General features: G+C 49.7%; 1 protein-coding gene across 1 annotated transcript; it reads right to left on the bottom strand.

Moving 5' to 3' along the window:
• Window positions 1-3555: 3555 nt before the first annotated feature.
• GPR4 (G protein-coupled receptor 4) lies at window positions 3556-13935 on the bottom strand. The gene is made up of 2 exons (XM_040252517.1): window positions 13873-13935; window positions 3556-5626 (listed from the first exon to the last, which is right to left on the bottom strand). Exon 2 carries the CDS (start codon window positions 4773-4775, stop codon window positions 3687-3689), a length of 1089 nt encoding a protein of 362 aa, XP_040108451.1. The 5' UTR covers window positions 4776-5626; window positions 13873-13935; the 3' UTR covers window positions 3556-3686.
• Window positions 13936-21040: the final 7105 nt, after the last annotated feature.

Here is a 21040-nt window from a genome sequence, read left to right as displayed (position 1 = left end):
TCCTAGTTAGGGCTCAGGCGTCCCAAATGCACCTTCTCCCTCAGTTTAGAGCTGTCACTGGTCGTGAGAAACTAGCCAGGTAACCTGTAGTGAGATCCCAGCTCCGCAGTTTACTTGCTCTGTATGGCGAGTGACTTAACCTCTGAGTATCAGCATTCCCATCTACAGAATGGGAATCATAAGAAGGCACATTCCTTATTAGATTGTTATGAGGTTTGCATGAGAATCTTGAATATAAATACATAATGAGTGAACTATGTTAACTGTTTAGAATGATGCGAATCACCCAACAGCCCTTACAACTGCACAGGTATTAGCATTGTTATTGCTAACTTGAGCACGAGGGTTCATTTCATCCCTTTCCCAAGTAACTGACAAACAGGCCCAAAAAGAGAGGCCAGGGGAGTGGCACGAGGTCCCTCGGCCAGGAGAGGTTGATAACTCAGCCTCTTGGCTAATAAACTTACCCGTTCTCAAGCAGGTCCACTTCCTCCGTTGGGGAGGAGGGTCCCTAGGGAGCTGGCTCAGGAAGGAGTTTAAAGAACATGTCCCAGACTCATCCCTTACCCAGCGGGGAGCAAAATCATGTAAACAAGGTTGTCTGAGAGAAATGCCTGGGTGGTGGAGTGCTAATGGGTAATTGAGAGATTCTGGAAGAGGCAGAGGGCGAGGGAAAGTCCAAGGAGCAGAGTTGTGTACAGGAGGAAACAAACTTTCAGGTCACAGAGTCAGGGGACTCAGGGCTTCCCTCGGCAACTGCTCGGACTCCCTGTGTGTCTTTTGTCACTTTCCTGGCCCTGATGGACTCCCATTTCTCCATCTGAGATAATGGTGATACTGACATGTATGAACCCTGATATTATAAATTACTAAGAATGCCAAGACTCCATAAAAACAACTCCTCTCTAGGATCCCTGTTGGACTGAAGTTGTGAAGGAGCTTGGGACCTATTCCAGATCCATCATCCACTCACTGGGAACCAACCACTCCCTCATTTTACAGACTGACCAACTGAGGCCAGAGAATTCACAAGGATTTATCCAGAGTTCCATGGGTAATCAAGAGAGAAACCCCTTGGGTTTCTTGAGTTCCAGCCTAGAGTCTTCTCCTGATCCCTAGGGATGTTAGCCTGGGGTCCAAGAACCAACTTGGGAGTGGGGCTGAGGTTCTACTTGATGCATTTAGGAAACTTTTAAACTTGTACATGACGTTTTTGTGTATAATTCACTACTATTTCCTCAGCTCCTAGAACAATTTCTGGTATACAGTAGGTGCTCAATACTTATTGAATGAATGGGAATGAGCATTTGGTGGAGGGGTAGTGTTCAGGCTTTCATCCAATTCCCCAAGGGGCCCATGTTCAGAAAGTTTCTGGCTCCCTACATGTCCATCCTGGTAGCTGTACTGCAATGAGACAGGGTGGGAAAATTATAACACCACCACCGCACCGCCCCCCGCCACCGCCAGATCCCAGGCCTCCCTCTTTTCTTTCTCCCACAGCACCAGAGCCCCAACTTCCTGCATCTCAGTGACCCAGCCCTCCTCCTGCAAAAAAGTTGTCCTCATTAAGTTCTTTTTTTTCCCCCTCATTCCCCTCCTCCCTCCTCTTTCTTTCTCCCAGGAACCTCTTCTGGGAACTTTCGGGGCAAGGGTGTATTTATGCCCGTGTGTGTGTGTGTGTGTGTATGTGTGTGTGTAGGCTTCACATCTCCTTAGCCTGGAGCCTCTTATACACCCAGAGGGGTCAAGGCCTGTCCAGATCTGGGTGTTTCCTTCTCCTGCTCTCCAGTCTGGTTCTGAAAGGACAGCCATTCCTGGTTGACCCCTGAGAGCCAGGGGAGGGAGGGGAAAGCCGTTAGCCAGGGCAGCAGCCTTGGCCACTCTGGGGCGTGGGAACAGAGGCAGAGGCGGGGAGGGGAAAGGGAACCCAGGATGGTCTCAGCACTGACTCACCGGCTGTGTGACCTTGGGCTATTCACTTGGCCTCTCTGGTGAATAGTGCCTGGGATCATTCCCAGAGTTCCTTCTAGTTCAGGTCCTCTGGTCACCCTTTTCCCAGGATGGGCAAGGGACTAGGGTTACACAATCCCATAGGGCCTTGTATTTCTTCCATCATTGGATTCCTTCAAGAGAAATCCCAAAGCTGACACCGATCCTTGCTTGCTCCACCCTGACCCGGGTCCAGCTGTCAGCATCTCCTGCCTGGGCTTCTGGCTTCCGCCTTTACTTCCCATATTCTATTCCCCACTCAGCAGCCTGGGACTCTTGTTAGCATTTAAGCCAATCCCAAATGTTCTTTGCTAAGAGCCCCTCTGTGGTTCCCATCTATCTTGGAATAAAAGGCAAGGTCCTCACATGGATTCACAATGCTCTGGGACATCGGCCCCTGTCCCTGTCTCATCTCCATTCTTAATGTCCTCCCACACTTCTGCTCCTACCACGCTTCTGTGTGTACTTGCTGGCTCTTGAAATGCAGGCACTCTCTTACTCCAGGGCTTTCCACCTGCTGTTCCCTCTGCCTGAGCCCTCTCCCATCTGACCCCTCACCTCCTTCAGGTCTTTTCTCAAATGCCCCCTTCTCAGTGAGCCCTCCCCACTCTCCTGATCTAGATCAGACTCCATATCATTCTCTGTCCTCTCAGTTGGCTTTATCTTGCTCCATTACCCTTACCAATTCCTTTTTTTTTTTTTTTGGTTGCACCACACAGCATATGGGATCTTAGCTCACCAACTAGGGATTGAACCTGTGCTCCTTGTAGTGGAAGTACAGAGTCTTAACCACTGGACTGCCAAGGAAGTCCTTTGCTTTCAAATTTAATATTTATCTTTATTTACTCATTTACTGTGAGCTCCATGATGGCGGGGCCTGGACTGTCTTAGTCACTGTATATACCGGCCAGCATAGGTATAAGTAAATCTCTCTTGAATGAATGAATATCCTTCTCTTGTCCTGAGCCCCATCCCCAAGCCTATCCTGCTCCCTGCTCCTCCAGACAGTTGACCAATGGCCCCTTATTTGGGTTCTGACATGCTCCCTCCTCCTCCTCAGGCCTCACTTAGAGAAATCTCTTTATCTCCAAACTCTGAAATGTTCTGTCCTGCTCTCTCTCTACTCTATATGACCAGGGGCTTCCCAAAGACACACTGATTGTTCAATACTCAATGAATTTCTCCTTCCACTTTCCCCCTGAATCATAGACTTTTACTCACTTGTTGGAAATAATCCTAACTTCTTTGTCTTTACCTTCTGGAAACTTAATCTATCGGTCCCCTCCTCTAGGAAGCCCTTTCCATCCCCCAAACTGAGACAGAGGCCCTCTTGGGTTCCCCCAGCCCCTGGGCTCCCATCTGAGCCCTGCCCACTCTGGAGCATCACCCTCCCAGGATAGATCTGTCTCTTCCATTGGAATGGGAGTCATGAGGACAGAGCCAGGGCCGCCATTTGTCACTGCTGGGTCACTAGCACCACCCAGCACAGGGCTTGGCACAGTTCTACTGAATTATCAGGGGGTCATGGCAGAGGATGACGGCTGATCAGTGACACATCAGCCTCACTGTCTTCCTATTTTCTTACATTTTATGAATAATAACAGGGCCTTATTTACATACAATTTGCATACACTGGGCCAGAAGGGAAGGGAGTGGAGGTTAAACAGGAGGAGTAGGGGCTCTGCAGGATTTGAGGTTCACTGTGCCGGTGGCAGCATCTTCAGCTGCACCTGGTCCCCCTGGGCAAGCGGAGCTGCCACCCAGCCGGCTGCCATGGCCTTGGCCACGCTGTTCCTCTTGGAAGTGAGCGGGGTCTCCAGGGTGAGTGAGGCGTTGGCCATCTCCTGGGGCTTGTTGCTGGCCAGAAAGCGGAGCAGGTGGTGTAGGGCCTTGGCCACGTCACTGCGGGTGCCCTCGTTGACGAGGCAGTAGAGGATGGGATCAGCCACGCAGTTGAGGCTGGTGAAGGCCAGCGAGCTGTGATAGGCTGAGAAGACACGCTCCTCGAAGCCACAGTCCCGGGGGCGGCGCAGGTAGACGGCGCTCCGAGACAGCAGGAGCACGTGGTAGGGCGCAAAGCAGACCAGCACGATGGCGATGAGGCTGAGGGCCAGCCTCTTGATCTTGACCTTCTCCTGGCGCTCGGTGGACACGCTGCCCCGCACAGCCCGCAGGATGCCGCGGTACGACAGCAGCATGAGGGCCCAGGGGAAGAGGAAGCCCACGAAGACTCGGTAGAGGTTCATCCAGGCCACCCAGCCCTCCATGGGGAACTTCTCGAAGCAGAAGGTGTGGTTATAACGGTCGCGGAAGAGCTCGTCATGGAACAGGGGTGCCGAGTTGGCGCCCAGCTCCGTGGCCCAGACCACGCAGCTCACGGCCACGGCCGTCTTGACACGGCGCAGGCGGGTGAACCGCAGTGGGTGGGCCACGGCTAGGTACCGGTCCACCGAGATGCAGCACAGGAAGGCGATGCTGATGTAGATGTTGGTGTAAAAGATGAACCCGAAGAGCTTGCAAGAGCCAGGGCCATGGATCCAGTTGTCGTGGTGCAGGAAGTAGTCCACCCACAGCGGCAGTGTGCAGATGTACAGCAGGTCAGCGATGCTGAGGTTCATCAGGTACACGCCCAACTCGTTGTGTTGCCTCACCTGGCGGTAGGCGGCCCACAGGGCCAGGCAGTTGGTGGGCAGCCCCACGCCGATGACAAAGATGTAGAGGGAGGGCGGGAAGAGGTGGTCCACGCGGGAGTCCACGTGGCAGCCCTCCAACGTGCGGTTGCCCATCCTTGGCACTGGGTCTTTCGGGGTGCTTCCCCTGGCCCACTGGGGCTATGGGGCCACAGGGGGCGGGAGGCCATCAGGCCCCCCTGAGCCCCCTCCTTGGAGGCTCAGGGGAACATGGTGGGAGGCAGTTCACGGGTTAGAGAATGAGGTGGACTGCGAATTGTGGGCCAGACTGGGCAGAGAAGGACAGAGGCTTCAGAGAGAAAAGTTGGAGAAAGGATAGAATTACCACAGGAGGGAGGTTTGGGGGTGGCAGGATTAACACAGACCTTTGTCAAGGTTTTATAGACCCAACCAGAGCATAAATGGGAGAGTACTGGGGTAACACACGATTGACCAAGGGGAGTGTTTATACGGGAGATGAAGGCATCAGTGGGCAGTGGTGAGAAAGAGAGATTTGTGGAGGATGTAGAAAGTAAGCGTGACTATGCTAAAGTAACAGTGAGGTGAAATGTACTAGAAGGTGGATGCAGGAAATGTATGGGGTAGTGTTGAGATAGGGCAGTTCACAGTTTGGGAGTGGAGGAGACCAAGCCAGATGGATGGGGGTGCTGACACCTCCTAGGATCCCAGTAAGAAATAAGGAAATAAGGGAGGTAACCAAAGAGGCGAAGACCACAAAAAAGGGGGGTGTCCTATGAGGGATGAAAGAGAGGGAAGACTCAGTCTGGGGAATGTGGGAAGGGTTTTAAAGAAACAGGAAGGTGGTGAGTAAGGGCTCTATCAGCACAGGGTAACCAATACAGGAAATTTAAAGGGACATGGGAGGGGCTCCAGCTTGGTCCTGGTGGGGGCTGAGCAGTTGAGATGAGGTGGCCCTGCTTCACAGTTCAAAGCTGACTCTGCGGTACCTGTGGGGAAAAAGAACTGCCGTGAGAGGTGTCAGGGACTTCCCTCTGCTCCCCACACCCTTTTGTCATTGACTCTAGTGAGCTCCAGAGGGTAGGCACCTTAATGATGCTTAATCTAAGCAACAGATCACTGAAAACACAGATTCGAGATGTTAGTTATATTTTTTCCCTAATTGTTTCTTTAAAACTTTCTTCCAGAAACCATATAAAACTGGCACAAGTCTCATATCATGCTTTAGGAAATGCTAAAACTAGTCTCACCTATCATATTATAGACATAGAGACAGGGCCCAGAGAGGCTGGGTCACTACAGCAAGGCAGCGATGGAACCAGGCTAGAACCAGCTTCCTACTCTTAATCCAGGGCACTGAATTCTTGACAATGATGATGATGGTGGTGATAATAACAACTAAAATTTTTTTTGAGTCCTATTACATAGCAGACCTTGTCTTTAGCACTTTATGGCTGTGAATTTTAAATTTTCAAGAACCTTATGAGGAAAGTACTGTTATTCCCCCTATTTGACAAACTGAGGCACAGAGCAGTTCAGAGACCTGTCCAAGGTCCTGATAACGGGAGCGGGGGCGAAAATCTTGGCTTTCACCTTTCTCCAGCCTGAACGTCAGTTTTCACCCAAGAATACTTGGACAGAAAGGGGTCGTGGGCTGACAGCCCATGGAAGCACAGATGCAGGGGACTGGGGCAGGGAGGTTATGAGAACTCAAATCGACCAAGGAGGAGCCCTGGGGGCAGTGCCAGGAGTCCCCTCCCTCAGAGACCACCCCCTTCATTGTCTCTTTCCGCTTCCCTCCAACTTCCCCGAGTGAGAGTCTTGAGCCTGTCACCCCCTGGTCCTGGGGAGATCTTTAAGCACAGGGCAAAAGACAGTGTTGGACCAAGCTCTGGACCACTGTCAGCCCTCGAGAGGACGGGAGTGAAGTCCTGAAGTAGAGGCATCTTTAGAGGCCATTCCATCTAGCAGTTTGCATCAGTTTGTAGGCTGTGGAACCACTTTAAAAAAAACATATCTCATCAGGGAACCTCATCTAAGACCGTGAAAAGGAGAAGCTACTCTGTGCTCTAGATAAAAGGGGGTGGCGGGAGGAAGTCCACCTCTGAAGAGTCCCCAGGACACATTTTGAAAACCACTGGTTGAGTCAGTAGGACAGATGAGGAAACTGAGGGGCCAAAGAGGGGAAGAGGGATGAGACCCAAGACATCCAGCAGGCCCACGGGAACCTCCCAGGTGCCTGCGCAGCATCTTCCCATGGGAGAATGCTCTGGGCTCTCCCTAACCTCCACACTAAATTCTGCGCCCACGCATGTCTCTGAAACCCCGGGCGCTGCCCACTCTGCTCCACTATGACCGCTGGCTTGGACCTTGCGATTGAGCCTCCCCAAGGCTTTCCTGCCTGCCACTCTGGCTACCCTCCACTCACTCCCCACGTGACAGCCAGACAGGTCTCTCTAACATGTCAGTCAGCTCTTGTTATTAATCGTTCTCTGCTTGAAATCCTCCAATAACTTCCCCATGAACTTGGGACAAAACCCCAAGTCTTCCCCCCAGGTGACAAGGCACTGCCTGCCCAGCCTTTGCAGCCTAGCTGACTTTTGTGCCCACCTCTCCCTCCCCGACCTCAGCAGGCTCAAGGCTGGACCTTCTTTCCAGCCTCACCACCTCTGTTCTTCCTTCAGATCTACTTAGGACTAGCTCCCATACCTCCATCACTTCCTCAGGGAGGCCCTCTGTACCCACCGTCCTGCCCACGCACACCCACACACTCTGTGTGGAGGAATTACAGGAATCACAGAATCTCAAGATAGGGCTCTTCTTTTCCAGGAGGTTGCATCCTATTTGAGGAGAACTTTAGTTCATCCAACATCTGAGTGCCTCCTCTGTGCCCCGCATAGGACTGGACACTGGAGATAAATATAAATAAGACATGATTTCTGCCATTGTAGATGGCTGGTGGGAGAGAGGTACACATGTCTGTGAGGTGCTTTTTGTTAGTTTATTCACAGCTGGAAAAAGTTGTTGTAAAAGTCAAGGCAAGAAAGAAGACTGAGTCAGGACAGAGGCAATGGCTATGAAGTTGATGTTAAAGGGATAGACTGAATAGATTGGGTACTTGGAAGTTCAAGAAGTGAGGGAAATCTGTCATTATTGAAGGAAATTTAGAAAAGACACAAATGCAAAATGAAAATATGCTTATCCATAGTTCCGGGGCTTCCTTGGTGGCTCAATGGTTAAAAAAAAAATCTGCCTGCCAACGTAGGAGACACGGGTTCCATCCCTGGGTTGGGAGGATCCCCTGGGAGAGGAAATAGCAACCCATTCCAGTATTCCTGCCTGGGGGAAAACCCATGGACAGAGGAGCCTGGTGGGCTACAGTCCGTGGGGTTGCAAAAGAGTCAGACACGACTGAGCGACTAAGCAACTCTCTTCACATCACCTTGCATCCTGTTTGTGTCTGCCTGTCTGTCTTGAATGGACATTTCAGGAGGGCAGGGACCGAGTATTGACTGCTGTAGCTATTGCCAGCACCCAGGACAGGCCCAGCATACAGTAGGCACTCAATAAATGCCTTTGGACTGAGGGAACAGGCATTTGGTCAGCCCGTGCTGCCACACAGGCACCCCCTCCCCTTGAGGCAGCAGCACCCCCACTTCAAACTCCAGCGAGTCCCTGCAGGGTCCCAGAGATAAAGAGATGAGGAAGGAAAAAGTGAAAAGGGCAGGCTCTCTCTGTTGCATAATTGACTTTGAAAGGTCAGGGCTGAGTCCCGCTTAGTAAGTCCTACCCCCTGTGGGGTCCTCGTCAACAGAAGGGCTGCCCCCACCTCAGACTCACAGACACTCCTGGATCCTGTGGAGATGGGAAGGAGAGGGCTTGCTCTGGAGTAGAACAGTGCAATTCGGTCCCTCCCTTTGAACTGAACCACCCCTCCCCCAGCCCAGAACAAATCACTCAAAACACCTCTCTCTCTCTGCCCTGGGTCTCTCCTTCAGCCGTTAAGACCAAGGGAATTACTTCTCCTTCAGGAGACTCAGTTTCCCCTTCTGCATGAAGGGGAGGTGGAGCACAACTTTTATATCAGTCGCATCACAGATACAAAAATCTTTTGGACTTCCTGGTGGTCCAGTGGTTAAGGCTCCTGGCTTCCACTGCAGGGGGTGTGGGTTTGATCCCTGGTCTGGGGAACTAGGATCCTGCATGCTGCATGGCATGGCCCCTCCTCCCAAAAAAACACAGAAGAAAATATCAATTCGATACAAGCTCTTACAGAAAATTGAAGAGGATGAAACATCTCCCAACTTATTCACAGGGAACTATATTCAATATCCTGTAAGAAATGAAATATTTCCTGCCGTATCAGTAAACAAGGATGTCACATTCACCAGCAACTGCGGCCACAATGGATGGTGAGCTGGTGAGCCTTGAGGGAACTCAGGAAGGAAAGAATACCTGCCATCTAGCAGCCATCAGACTGCAACCACTCGCTGTGGTGAGTCCCCTCCAACCCCTAGAAAGCTCAGGATGTGAAAACACAGGATACTGGCCCCAGATAGCTGAAGTGCCTATCAAAGGAATGATTTCACTGAGCCCAGACTCTTGCATCTTCCCATAATACATAGAAAAGCGCTAAATTCCTCAACTTGGGATATCTGGTTTTCTTTAATTGACAATAATCTGATGTTCAGACTACCTGCCCTTTGTTGCAAAACATCTGTATAACCTGGCTCCTTGGAGCATGTTTTCTCAGGGTGACTTGAGATGCTATCTCCCAGGCTTAAAGTCCTAACAAGTCCCACCCAGTAAAACGTAACTCTCAACTTTTAGGTTATGAGTAATTTTTTTGTGTGTGAATATTTTCTTAACTCCACATCTGTGACAAACCCTAATGGAAAGAATATTTTAAAAACAAGAATATGTATAACTGAGTCACTTTGCCATACAGCAGAGACTGGCACAACACTGTCAATCAACTGCTGTTGTTGTTGTTCAGTTGCTAAGTCGTGTCTGGCCCTTTGTGACCCCATGGACTGCAGCACACCAGGCTCCTCTGTCCTCTTCCATCTCCTGGAGTTTGCTCACATTCATGTCCATTGAGTCAGTGATGCTATCTAACAGCGCCAAAATCAACTATATACTCCAATCTAAAAAATAAAATTAATTTTAAAGAAAGAAACAAAATCCTTGGTAGAGGTGATATCATCTATAAATTGTGCAGTGTTTGAACAATTATTACTATTCCACAGGCACTGGGGAGCTGACATGAGAAATGAACCAGTTCATAATGGAAGGAGGCATTGAGAGCGGAGAAATTCCCTTTGTCCCACCCTCTCAAGAACCCCCCAGTTCTGCTGAGGCTGGGGTGGGTACACAGGCCGGAGACTGATTTCCTGCAGACAAAGGAAATGCACTTCCCATTGCTAATTTCCTCCAGGGGGAACCAGTAGGACACTCGCCCCTCCCTCCTCCGGTCCCTCTTCTTCAACCCACCTGCTTCTTGCGGGATGCTAGGCGTGGGGGAGGGGCATTCAGTCCTCTCTTCTCCCCCACCTGAGATATGCCCAACATCAACCCCTCCACATACAAAGATAGCATGGAATGGCAGACTCTTAGAACTCCACAATACATAAGCCTATATGCCACAACTGGAGGCACAAGGTTATTTGATTCCTACTTGATACACAGACGGGGAAACTGAGGCCCAGGGCCACAAGGCAGTTAGTTGTCTAAGTCACATGACGTGTCAAGGCTGCCCAGATCGGTCGTTCTTAACGAAAAAGAATGTTTTCTCTCTTCCCTCCCTGTACTCTTGTTTTTTCTCAAGTCTTTCTGGGGTTCTCAGCCCTCTTTGAGACTCTGCTGAAAAACCCACAGACTCTCTCACCACCAGAAGGCAAGTGACCTTGGGGGTCTCCTGTGCCCCTCCATCACCTGACTCCCTTGCCCAGCACTCTCTCCCCCAACCCCACACCCCCGCTCCCTCCTGGTCCCTGCTGGTCCCTCCCAGAGGGCCAAGGAAGAGAGAAGTTGGGAATGTGGAGCGATAGTGGGGTGACAGAAAGGACTGTCTGACCCCTGACTCCACTTTGTGCAGTCTCAGCTACTCAAGCCAGGCCCCAGGAGCAACTTCTCAGTCCAGCAAGGCTGAAGGCTTGGGGGTGGGGGGTTGAAAGAGCAAGAGGGAGAGGTAATACAGCCCCGCACCCCTGTCACTCACCAGCCTTGTCCTAGAAGCCTCCAGGTCACCTCTCTCACTCCCCACTTCCCTCCTCTGAAGGCTCCAGCTCCCCTGTCAGCCCCCTGGGGACCAGTCAGCTCCGGTCGGTCTGCTCATTAGGGGAACGAAATGTGATCACAGAGCCTCGCTCCCCACCTGGCGCCTTGGCGGCTGGCTGGCGAGAACCGGGGACAGTCAGGCCCCCGTGACCACTCCACTGGCCTCAGTTTCCCCATTTCTACCTAAGGTATCCCCATCCCCCCACATATGTCCCCCATACCACCCAGAAGGGACACCAGGGAGGGTCCTTGACTCTACTCTGATGTTCTAGATTCCCAAGGCTCTCAGATCCTCAGATTCTATTGTTAGTCCAGGCCATGGTTTACTGTTCTATTATTATAACCTTTTAGAACTTTACCTTCCTTCCATTCTATTATTATTATTATGGCGGCTTTCCACACCCCTACCCTTCTAGGTTTCCAATATCCCAGGAAATTCACATTCCAGGATTCTCAAGTTCTATTGTTAGAACGCTCTATGATTAAAAAAAAATTATACAACTTTCATAATCTATTATTAAACTCTCAGTGATCATTATCTTTGCCCAGCAAACATGAATCTGTATTTCCCCTTTCTTTTTTACAGATATGGTGAACCCCACTTCCTTTTTTCTCCCTTTATCTCTTCTAGTTTTGTGTTGTTTTTTTCTTTTCAACATTCCAGGAGCCTGAAGTTCTAAAATTGTGCAGAATTGTAATACTAAGAATTTAATTTTGGCGGGGGGTGGGTAGTCACCACATTTACCTGGCCCCTTAATTCTCTCCTCCTGGTGGGGACACTAAGAGCCCAGGCTGCCTCTCTATACCTGGCCCAGAAACTTTGTCTCATCCCATCCCACTGGATCACATACTGGCTGAGGCTGAGTTATTATTTGTCTAGACACAAACCAAATTATAGGCCCTGTCCTGCAGGAGCAGTGGGCTTCATGGGGAGGGTCAGGAGACAGAGTCAGGCGGGAGTTAATCTCTGCCCCTTCTCCTCACTTGCCTTCTTCTCTTCCCTCCTTTTCTGAAATTCCACCCCTTCCACTCCAACCAACTCTTATCCCCTCTCCACCACCGTGGCTTTAGAAATATTTTCTCTCCTCTGCTTCTAAAAATGCTCCTTCCCGGGTTCCAGCCATTCACACTCACCCTGGCATTTTTCCCTCTTCCCTGTGAAGACCTCCTTCCCCACTTTAATCTGAGGTGGTGGCAGCAAAAGAAGCCAGTACTTTGGATTTGGGCTTCAGTGGAACCAGAGTCCCAACCCAGCCTGAAACTGACTCACCTTGGGGACTTCTACACTTGGGCCTCAGTTTCCCCATCTCTGAAATGGGGGGTTTGGTCTAGCTGGCTCTGACAGCACTTTTGAGCTCTCACTGCGACCACTGAAAACTGCCAATATTCCAAAGCCCATCTTTTGGGACTGAAGGATTCAAATACCCCAAGACCTTGAACTTGAAGGTTTGAGCTCTCCCAATCCTCCTTTTGGATCATTCTCACATACTTGGGTCCTTTCATGAAAAGACTTGACATTCAAAACTGATGATACTCTAATTAAAAAATTAATTTTAAAAAAGTTAACATTCAAAACTTCTTGATGCTATGATTCCCAGAGTTTTGGAGCTCCCCCAGCCCCGCAAAAAAAAAAAAAAAAATCAATCTCTCTTATTTTCTCCTACTGAAACCTCACCCAGAAAGGACAACCACCCCATCCTCACCCCAAACCTGAAGTCAAGCTCATCCACAGAGACAGAGTTGGAGGGCCCTTGGTGAATTCTTTTCCAGTAGTTTATCGGTAAAGAATCTGCCTGCAGTGCAGGAGAAGCAGATGTGGGTTTGATCCCTGGAGGGGAGGATTTCCTGGAGAAGAAAATGGCAACCCACTCCAGTATTCTTGCCTGGAAAATCCCATGAACAGTGGAGCCTGGCGGGCGGGGACAGTCCACGGGGTCGCAGAGTTGAACACAACTGAGCGCGCAGGGACTCACTGGTGAGTTCAGGAGAAGTGTGGCTGGTGGACGGCCCTGGTTGGGGGGTGATGAGGGGTGTGGCCCCCATCATCTTCATCTCTGCCCTCCAGAAAATCCCCCAGCTCTCATCCCATTTGAGTATATATGACATTCATCCCACAGTCGATGCCTCACAGAAATTCCACAGCTGTCCTTCAGGGTGGTTTAAGGGGGTGGGGGGGCGGGGGGCGGGGATGAAGCCGAGACAGGAAGGAGTTAATGGGTGACCCAGCCAAATCCTGGACTGGAGGAAGTTGGGGAGGAAGTTTACCCCCTCCCCCAGCCAGGAATTCCTGAAATTGGAGGGTGAGGTGGGTGCGACCTCCAGAGCAGTGGGGTAACTCTGTTAAGGGGGAGCCCAGGTCACAGCGGTATTCAAAGTCCACCTGCCCCAGGTGGTAATCCTATTGCCCCCTACCCGACTCCCAGGAAGACCCTCAGCCCAGGGGAAAGTTGGAGAAGGATGGCGACGGAGTGAGGTTGCCAGAACCGAGTCTAAGATACGTGGAGACAGAGACAGAGGCATACAGAGAGATAGACAGGAAGAAAAAAGGCAAAGAGATGCCCAGAAGCGGGGAGACGGAGGCAGAGAGATCCGTATAGACAGAGTTCATCAAGACCCAGGGATACAGGCAAACGGAGTGAAAGAGACGGAGAGGCAGAGATAAAAGATATCGACACAGAGACATCGAGATGGCTAAGGAGAGACACGAGCAGAGGGAGAGGGACCGCAGATCCAGAGAGACATCAGAGACCGACGGAGAGATGGAGACAGACCCAGAGACAAAGTCAGTCGCGGAGACGCAAGGAGAGCCAGCCCCAGAGAGGGGCGGGGACCGAGGCCACGCGGGAGACTGAGGCAGCGGACGGACGCGGGGACGCAAAGCCCGCGAGGGGCGCGGGGAGGAGCGGTCGCCGGCGGCCGCGGGACCTGCACGGACCCGGGAGGAACCGGCGCCTACCTGCGCGTGGCGGCTGGACGGGGCGGGCGGCGCCTCTCCCTGCGGCTGGGGGATCCGGGCTCCGCGGCGGCGCAGGGACCCGGCGGTGACTCCTCCCGGCCCCGGGCCAGAGCCACCAGCCGAGGCCCCGCCCCGCCCCGACCAGGCCCGCCCCCGTTAACCCCTCCATTGTCGCTCCCCCTTAACCCCTTCACCCCACTAAAGCCTTCCAGCTCTGGAGAAACCTCACCTGCTGGTGAAACACCTCCGAGTCCTTCAACGTCCCCAGCCTGGAAGCCTCCATCTCATAAACTCCTTTGCTTACCCTCCCTCCAACCCCGCATTCCAACTAGATCAAGCCTTAAGCTATGGGGAGATGGGGGACCCCAGACCCAAGTCATTAACTTTTTGGTCATTGCACTCCCACTTCCCCAAGGGAGAGAATGAGGGGTCTGTTAGGTACCCATGCCCATGGTCAGGGCCACCCCTGGAAGGAATCTCTCTTGGGTTTTCCAGCTCCAGCCCTGCCTCTTGGCCAGACTTAGGCTGCTGACCTCTGTGTGCCTCCGTTTCCTCTTCTGATCATGTGGTCTTTCATAGTCCTTTTATCAAGAGGACGTCATACTATAAAGTCTGTAAAACATGACCCCCCCCTCACGACTTCCTTTCTCCCTGCTTTATTTGCTTTTCCCCATAGAAAGTGTCCTAACAGTCTGTGTATTCCACTTTTTGTTGTTGTTTTTCTAAATACCTGCCTTCCCACTAGGAGGAGTGTCATTTTTCTGTTGGGTTACTTTACTACACAATACATGTGCAATACACGTTGTTTTCAAGGAGTAAATACATGAATGTTAAGTGCTGCAAAAATATTTGCTGATTTTTATGTTATCATCATGTCCTTCATAAACTGATCCATTCTTAGGCAAAGCACTTTGGACAGACCTGGGATGTAACACTCAAAAGTGACAACTAATAAAAAATAATTTTAAATTTTTCTAAATTTTTTTTAGAAAAAGTGACAGCTAGAACTTCCTTGGTGGTCCAGTGGCTAAGACTCTGAGCTCCCAATGCAGGGAGCCTGGGTTTAATCTCTGGTCAGGGAACTAGATCCCATACTCCACAACTAAGACCTGGCACAGTGTCAGGGGGAAAAAAGTGACAGCTATCAGGCTTGAAAATTCTTTTTTGTTTATTTATTATTCTTTTATTATAATTATAATAATTATTGGGGCTTCCTCGGTGGCTCAGCTGGTAAAGAACCCATCTGCCAATGCCAGAGATGCAAGAGACAAGGGTTCGATCCCTGGGTGGGGAAGATCCCCTGGAGAAGGAAATGGTAACCCACTCCAGTATTCTTGCCTGGAAAATTCCATGGACAGGGGGGGCTGGCAGGCTACAGCCCATGGGGTCGCAGACTCAGACATGACTGAGCGCGCATGCGCGAGCACACACACACACACACACACACACACACACACACACACACACTCTCTCTCTCTCTCTCTCTCTCTCACACACACACACACACACACACACACTCTCTCTCTCTCTCTCTCTCTCTCTCACACACACACACACACACACTCACACACACAGTGATAATTATTATTTTGGCTGCTCTGGGTCTCCACTGTGGCATGAGGGCTTCTCTAGTTGAGGTGCGCTGACTTGGTTGCCTCATGGCACGTGGGATCCTAGTTCCCTGACCAGGCATGGAACCTGCTTCCCCTGCATTGGAAGGATGATTTTTAACAACTGGACCACCGGGGAAATCCTTGTTTATTTTGAGAATAAAAATGCCGGGATCTTAACGGAGAAGCCCAATAAGTTGTGACAAACAGCACCCCTGTGACTAAGCACCCAAATTAAAACATAAACATTTCCATCACCAGCGACCACTGTTTTGTTTGGGTTTTTTGCTCCCTTCCAGGGCACTCACTCTCTACTTTACCCCCAGAGACACGCCATGCCTTTTTTTTTTTGTTACTGGAAATGAGTGTTGCCTGTTCTAGAACTTCATAGAAATGAAATGAAACAGTTCTAAAAAAAATACTCCTTTCCTCTCGGGGCTCTGGAGGCAAATAGAAAGTAAGACTTAACCAAGTACCCCAGTGACCTGCAATGCACACAGGAATAAAAGCTTTTTCCTTCCACCCTCCCTCAAGGGGACAGGCAGAGAGACATACCAATGGAAGTGTCATGAAGAATTTAGCCCCTCCCCACAAATAACCCCATGTAAAGTTTACCAGCTTTCAGACAAATCCTCCCATCAGCTCCTTGGCCATCCCAAGGTCCTTCTAAAGAGAACTCTGAGGTGCCCTGATGGGTGAGGGTCCCTTTCTCTCATGGACTCACCCTAAGTTTATAATGTGATTCAGTTAGGACCCTGGCAGGAAACAGGTAGCCATTCAGAGAGCTTGTGTGCTGAATAGCTTCAGTAGCACCAACTCTTTGCGACCCTGTGGGCTGTAACCTGGCAGACTCCTCTGTCCATGGGATTGCCACTCTCTTCTCTGGGGGATCTTCCTGACTCAGGGACTGAATCCAGGTCTCCCACACTGCAGGCAGGTTCTTTATCGTCTGGGCCACAAGAGGAGCTATAGCTCTAGACAGAGAACACAGCCACGGGCAAAACTGCAGGGATGCAGAGAGAGGCCTGGAAAATAAATACTCCAACCTCTTCCCCCACTACTGACCTTCAGATTTCCCGTCAGTGCTTGTAACGGGAAGAACCCAACCAATGGACTCTCATGCATGGAGTCCACACAGGGCACTCTCACAGTACCCAGAGCTGGAGGAGAAAGGCTGAGAGCCACCCCTTGGGTGCACTGTGGAGAATCACCTGCACTCAGTTCAGTTCAGTTCAGTCGCTCAGTCGTGTCCGACTCTTTGCGACACCATGGACTGCAGCACGCCAGGCCTCCCTGTCCATCACCAACTCCCGGAGCTTTCCCAAACTCATGTCCATTGAGTCGGTGATGCCATCCAACCATCTCATCTTTTGTCGTCCCCTTCTCCTCCGGCCTTCAATCTTTCCCAGCACCTGCACTATTCTCCCAGAACTTTCTAGGCATATTTTTCCACGCAGGTCTGAGGCTGGACACAAGGGGGCGCCAGAGCACCAAGACCCAGGGAAAGGGATGCTTTGATGGAGCTGGACCAGTTCCTTCCATAGAACTTGGACAGTAGGGAAGGGTCAAAAAGCTGGAGGACAGGAAAGGAGACTTTGACTCCAGGAAGGGAGGGTTTGATCGAAAACCTAGGGGTCTGGAGTCGGGATACGATTGCTGAACTCTGCCTATCGAATGGGAGTTTTCTGGATGGACAAGTTCAGAAGGGTGTACTAGCAAGGAAGGAACAGCATGGGCTGAAGCTCAGAGGCATGAAATGTCACAGGGAAGGGCAAGGACTGGCGATGCAAGTGGCTGGAGATAAGAGATGGGGACAGGAGAAGATGTTGGCTTAAAAAGGAAGATCAAAAACGAGGGGAAAATAAGGGCAGCTAACATTTAATGACCACTTACTACAGTCAAAGTACCATTCTAAGCACTTCATGTGAATAACTCAGACTGGAAACTGCATCTCTGCCTCTCCTAGTTCTCCAGTTTGCTGATTGACCCAACAGATCTTGGGACTTGTCAGTTTCCACAATTGAGTGAACCAATTCCTTATAATATATAAACCCCACTGGCTCTGTTTCTCTGGGGTTTTCTTTGACTAATATACTACTTCAAAACTGAAACTAGATGTTATCAAGCAGGATATCCTATCACTAATTTAAGGACTTCTTTAGAATATCGTCCCATACCTGAAGTACGTTCAGCCCAGATGACAGAACTCATGGTACTTATTAGGGCTTGTTAACTAGCCAAAGACCAGAGAGCAAACACACTTATATATAAACAGCAAGTATAGTTTGGAAATACTGCAGAAACAAAAGGGAATTTATAACCCTTTCTGGATCCTCCTGAAAAAAATCCATACATGTGATAAAACTGCACACACACATACACACAAGAAGACGTATAAAACAGGTTAAATCTGAATAAGGTCTGCAGATTCACCAGGGCCAGTTTCCAAGTGTGGCAGTGTAGTACAGTTGCATAAGATGTTACCACTGGGGGAGACTAGTTGAAGGGTCTAGAGGACCTCTCTGTACTATGTTGGCAACTTCCTCTGAGTCTATAGTTATTTCAGAATTGTTTAAGTAAAACCGCATACACACAGAGGTTTCTCAAAAAGTTAAACATAGAATTGACATACAGCCCAGTAATTCTACACCTAGGTATATACCCAAGAGAAATGAAAACATATGTCCAAATAACATCTTGTATATGAATGTCTGGGCTTCCCAGGTGATGGCAGTAGGAAAGAGCACGCCTGCCAACACAGGAGATGTAAGAGATATGGGTTCAATCCCTGGGTCAAGAAGATTCCCCTGGAGGAGGGCATAACAACTCCAGTATTCTTGCCTGGAGAATCTCATGGACAGAGGAGCCATATGGGCTACAGTCCATAGGGTCGCAAAAAGTCAAACGTAACTGAAGCAACTTAGCACGCATGCATGCATGTAAATATTTATCACAGGATTATTCACAATAGCAGAAGATGGACACGACCCAAACTTTCATCATGTGTGAATGGCTAACACCAAACTATAAGTCATAGCAAAATGGTTGTGTTTTAAGCAATTAAGTTTTTTTTAACTCTCCTTTGAACTCTTTTTTTAAGAAAGTATTTTATTTTTAATTATTTGGCCACACTGGATCTTAGTTGCAGCATATAGTGTCTAATTCCCTGACCAGGTATCGAACCCAGGCCCCCACCATTGGAAACATAAAGTCCTAGCTACTAGACCACCAGGGAAGTCCTGCTAAACCATTAAACTTTGAAAAGCTTTGTTCTGAAACAATGGATACTGAGAATAGGGGTCTTCAGACTCCCAGAAACGTTGCTGACCCTGCCCTCCAGTGTGTCACTCACCTTGACGTAAACAGGCTGAGGTGGCTGGTGATCTCCATCTCCTGCTCATGTGTTTCCCCACCTCCCTTCCTCTGAAAGAACTCCCCCGCCATTCCAGGAGGTGTAGGTGCTGTCAGTCCCAGGTATCATACATTAACCCCTTCCTGAGCAAAGAGATGAGCAAATGACCCAGGCCTGGCCAATCACATGACCCTAGTCCCTAGGCCAGGGGTCCCCAACCCCTGGGATCTAATGCCTGATGATCTGAGGTGGAGCTGATGTAATAATAAAATGCACAGTAAACGTAATCACCTGAATCATCTCCAAACCACCCCTCTACCCTGGTCCATGGAAAAATTGTCTTCCACAAAGTCAGTCCCCTAGTGCCAAAAAGGTTAGGGACTGCTGCCCTAGGCCATAGAGACTGGGCACAGGATCCAAGCCGAGCCAATCTGATTCCTCTGGAGACAGGAACACTATGAGGAAAAGACTTCCTCTGCCTTTGTTATCATGTGGCCTGGCAGAATGCCTGCAGCCACGGTGTCTGTGTTCTCAAGTGTAAAAATAATCAGCCAACATTTCTAGAAGGCTTTTTATGTGTCAGGCCCTGTCCTAAGCTTGCCGCAGGTATTTAAGTCATTTTCACAGCACCCCTAGGGGGCAGGTGCTATTATTAACTTCTATTTTATATACCAGGAGACTGAGGCCTTGAGAGGTTTAGAACCTCGCTCCAGGGGAGAAGCCAGATCCCAAAAGAGTTCATGAAAGTGAAGTCACTCAGTTGTGTCCGACTCTTTGCGACCCCGTGGACTGTAGCCCACCAGTCTCCTCCATCCATGGGATTCTCCAGGCAAGAATACTGGAGTGGGTTGCCATTGCCTTCTCCAGGGGATCTTCCAGGCAAGAATACTGGAGTGGGTTGCCATTGCCTTCTCCAGGGGATCTTCCCAACCCAGGGATCGAACCCAGGTCTCACTGCATTGCAGGCAGACGCTTTAACCTCTGAGCCACCAGGGAAGCTCATACTCTCTGATTTAAGTTCATACTCTCTGATTTAAAGCAAAAGTGGGCAAACTATCAGTACCACTGTGGACCAAATTGTATCTACTGCCCATCTTTGTATGGCCCATGAGCTAAGATGGTTTCACACTTCTACACACAATGAGACTAAAACAATAGTATCTCATGACACAGCAAAAACGTTGAGGAACTCAAGTTTCGGTATCCATAAATAGCTTTATTTGAACACTGCCAAGCTCATTCATTCACGTGTTGTCTGTGGTCACTTTCACACGGACGAGGTCAGAGTTACTTGGGACAGAGACTGGGTGGCTTCTCAAGTCTAAAATATTTACTAACTGGCCCTTTCTGAAAAGTTTGCTGACCTCTGATTTAAAGTTCAAAAATGCTTCTATGGTGTGAGGAGTAGGGTAGTGATTATTGAGGGGAGAGGGGAGCAATGACTAGGAAGGGACTCAAGAGGACTTTCTGGGGGCTGGGGATGTTCTACGTCATCACGTGGGAGATGGCTGCATGGATGGGATCCGTTTGTTTTTGTATATTTATGATGAGTGTACTTTTCTGAATGTAACGTATCAACACATCAATAAAAGGTTAAAGTTCAAAATTTGCTCAAGATTACAGATAAAAAAAAATTGAGAAATCCCCAATGGGAGAAACCCAATTACCACAGTCCAGCTAGACCCCTCCTGGACTACTCAGTTCCATGACCTGGCAATTGCTTCTTATTGTTTCTGCTGGATGAAATTAGGTTTCTGTCTCTTGTAATGCAGAACACTCATACCTCATCCACCAGATCTCTATAGTGTCATCAGTCCACTTCTCTGAAAACTTTCCTTGCCCTATTTCAACCCTATGGTTCAAGTGAGGCTTCCATGTTTTTAATGATTCCATCTTCCTGGCCACAATCATTGGTCCAGTACTGGTCAACACGTAAGTGGAACTAACCGATCACAATAGACCAACCAACAGTCCAAGTTGATTGATTTGCAGATGGGCCAATCATAGCCCTTCTCTGGGATTTTTGGGCTTGGGGTTCAAGCTGCCTGGTGCCATCCTTCTGTTGCCTGGAGACTACTGTTCCCAGAGGAAAATGCTGACTTGCAGATCAGAGAAGGTATGGAATACCTTGATTGCCCTCAAACCCTTGGTTCATGGGCCCTGAAAGCCCAAGGGGACAATTGCCTTTCCTTGTTTGGGTATGTCG

This window comes from Oryx dammah, unplaced genomic scaffold, assembly GCF_014754425.2.
Source record: "Oryx dammah isolate SB20612 unplaced genomic scaffold, SCBI_Odam_1.1 HiC_scaffold_13, whole genome shotgun sequence".
Lineage (NCBI taxonomy): Eukaryota > Metazoa > Chordata > Mammalia > Artiodactyla > Bovidae > Oryx > Oryx dammah.
The sequence above is the reverse complement of the archived record's forward strand: the minus strand, read 5'-3'. Positions and strand labels throughout refer to the sequence as shown.

Bases quoted from the DNA above. Each gene is read 5' to 3' on its own strand.
- GPR4 (XM_040252517.1), bottom strand. From the start codon at position 4,775: ATGGGCAACCGCACGTTGGAGGGCTGCCACGTGGACTCCCGCGTGGAC.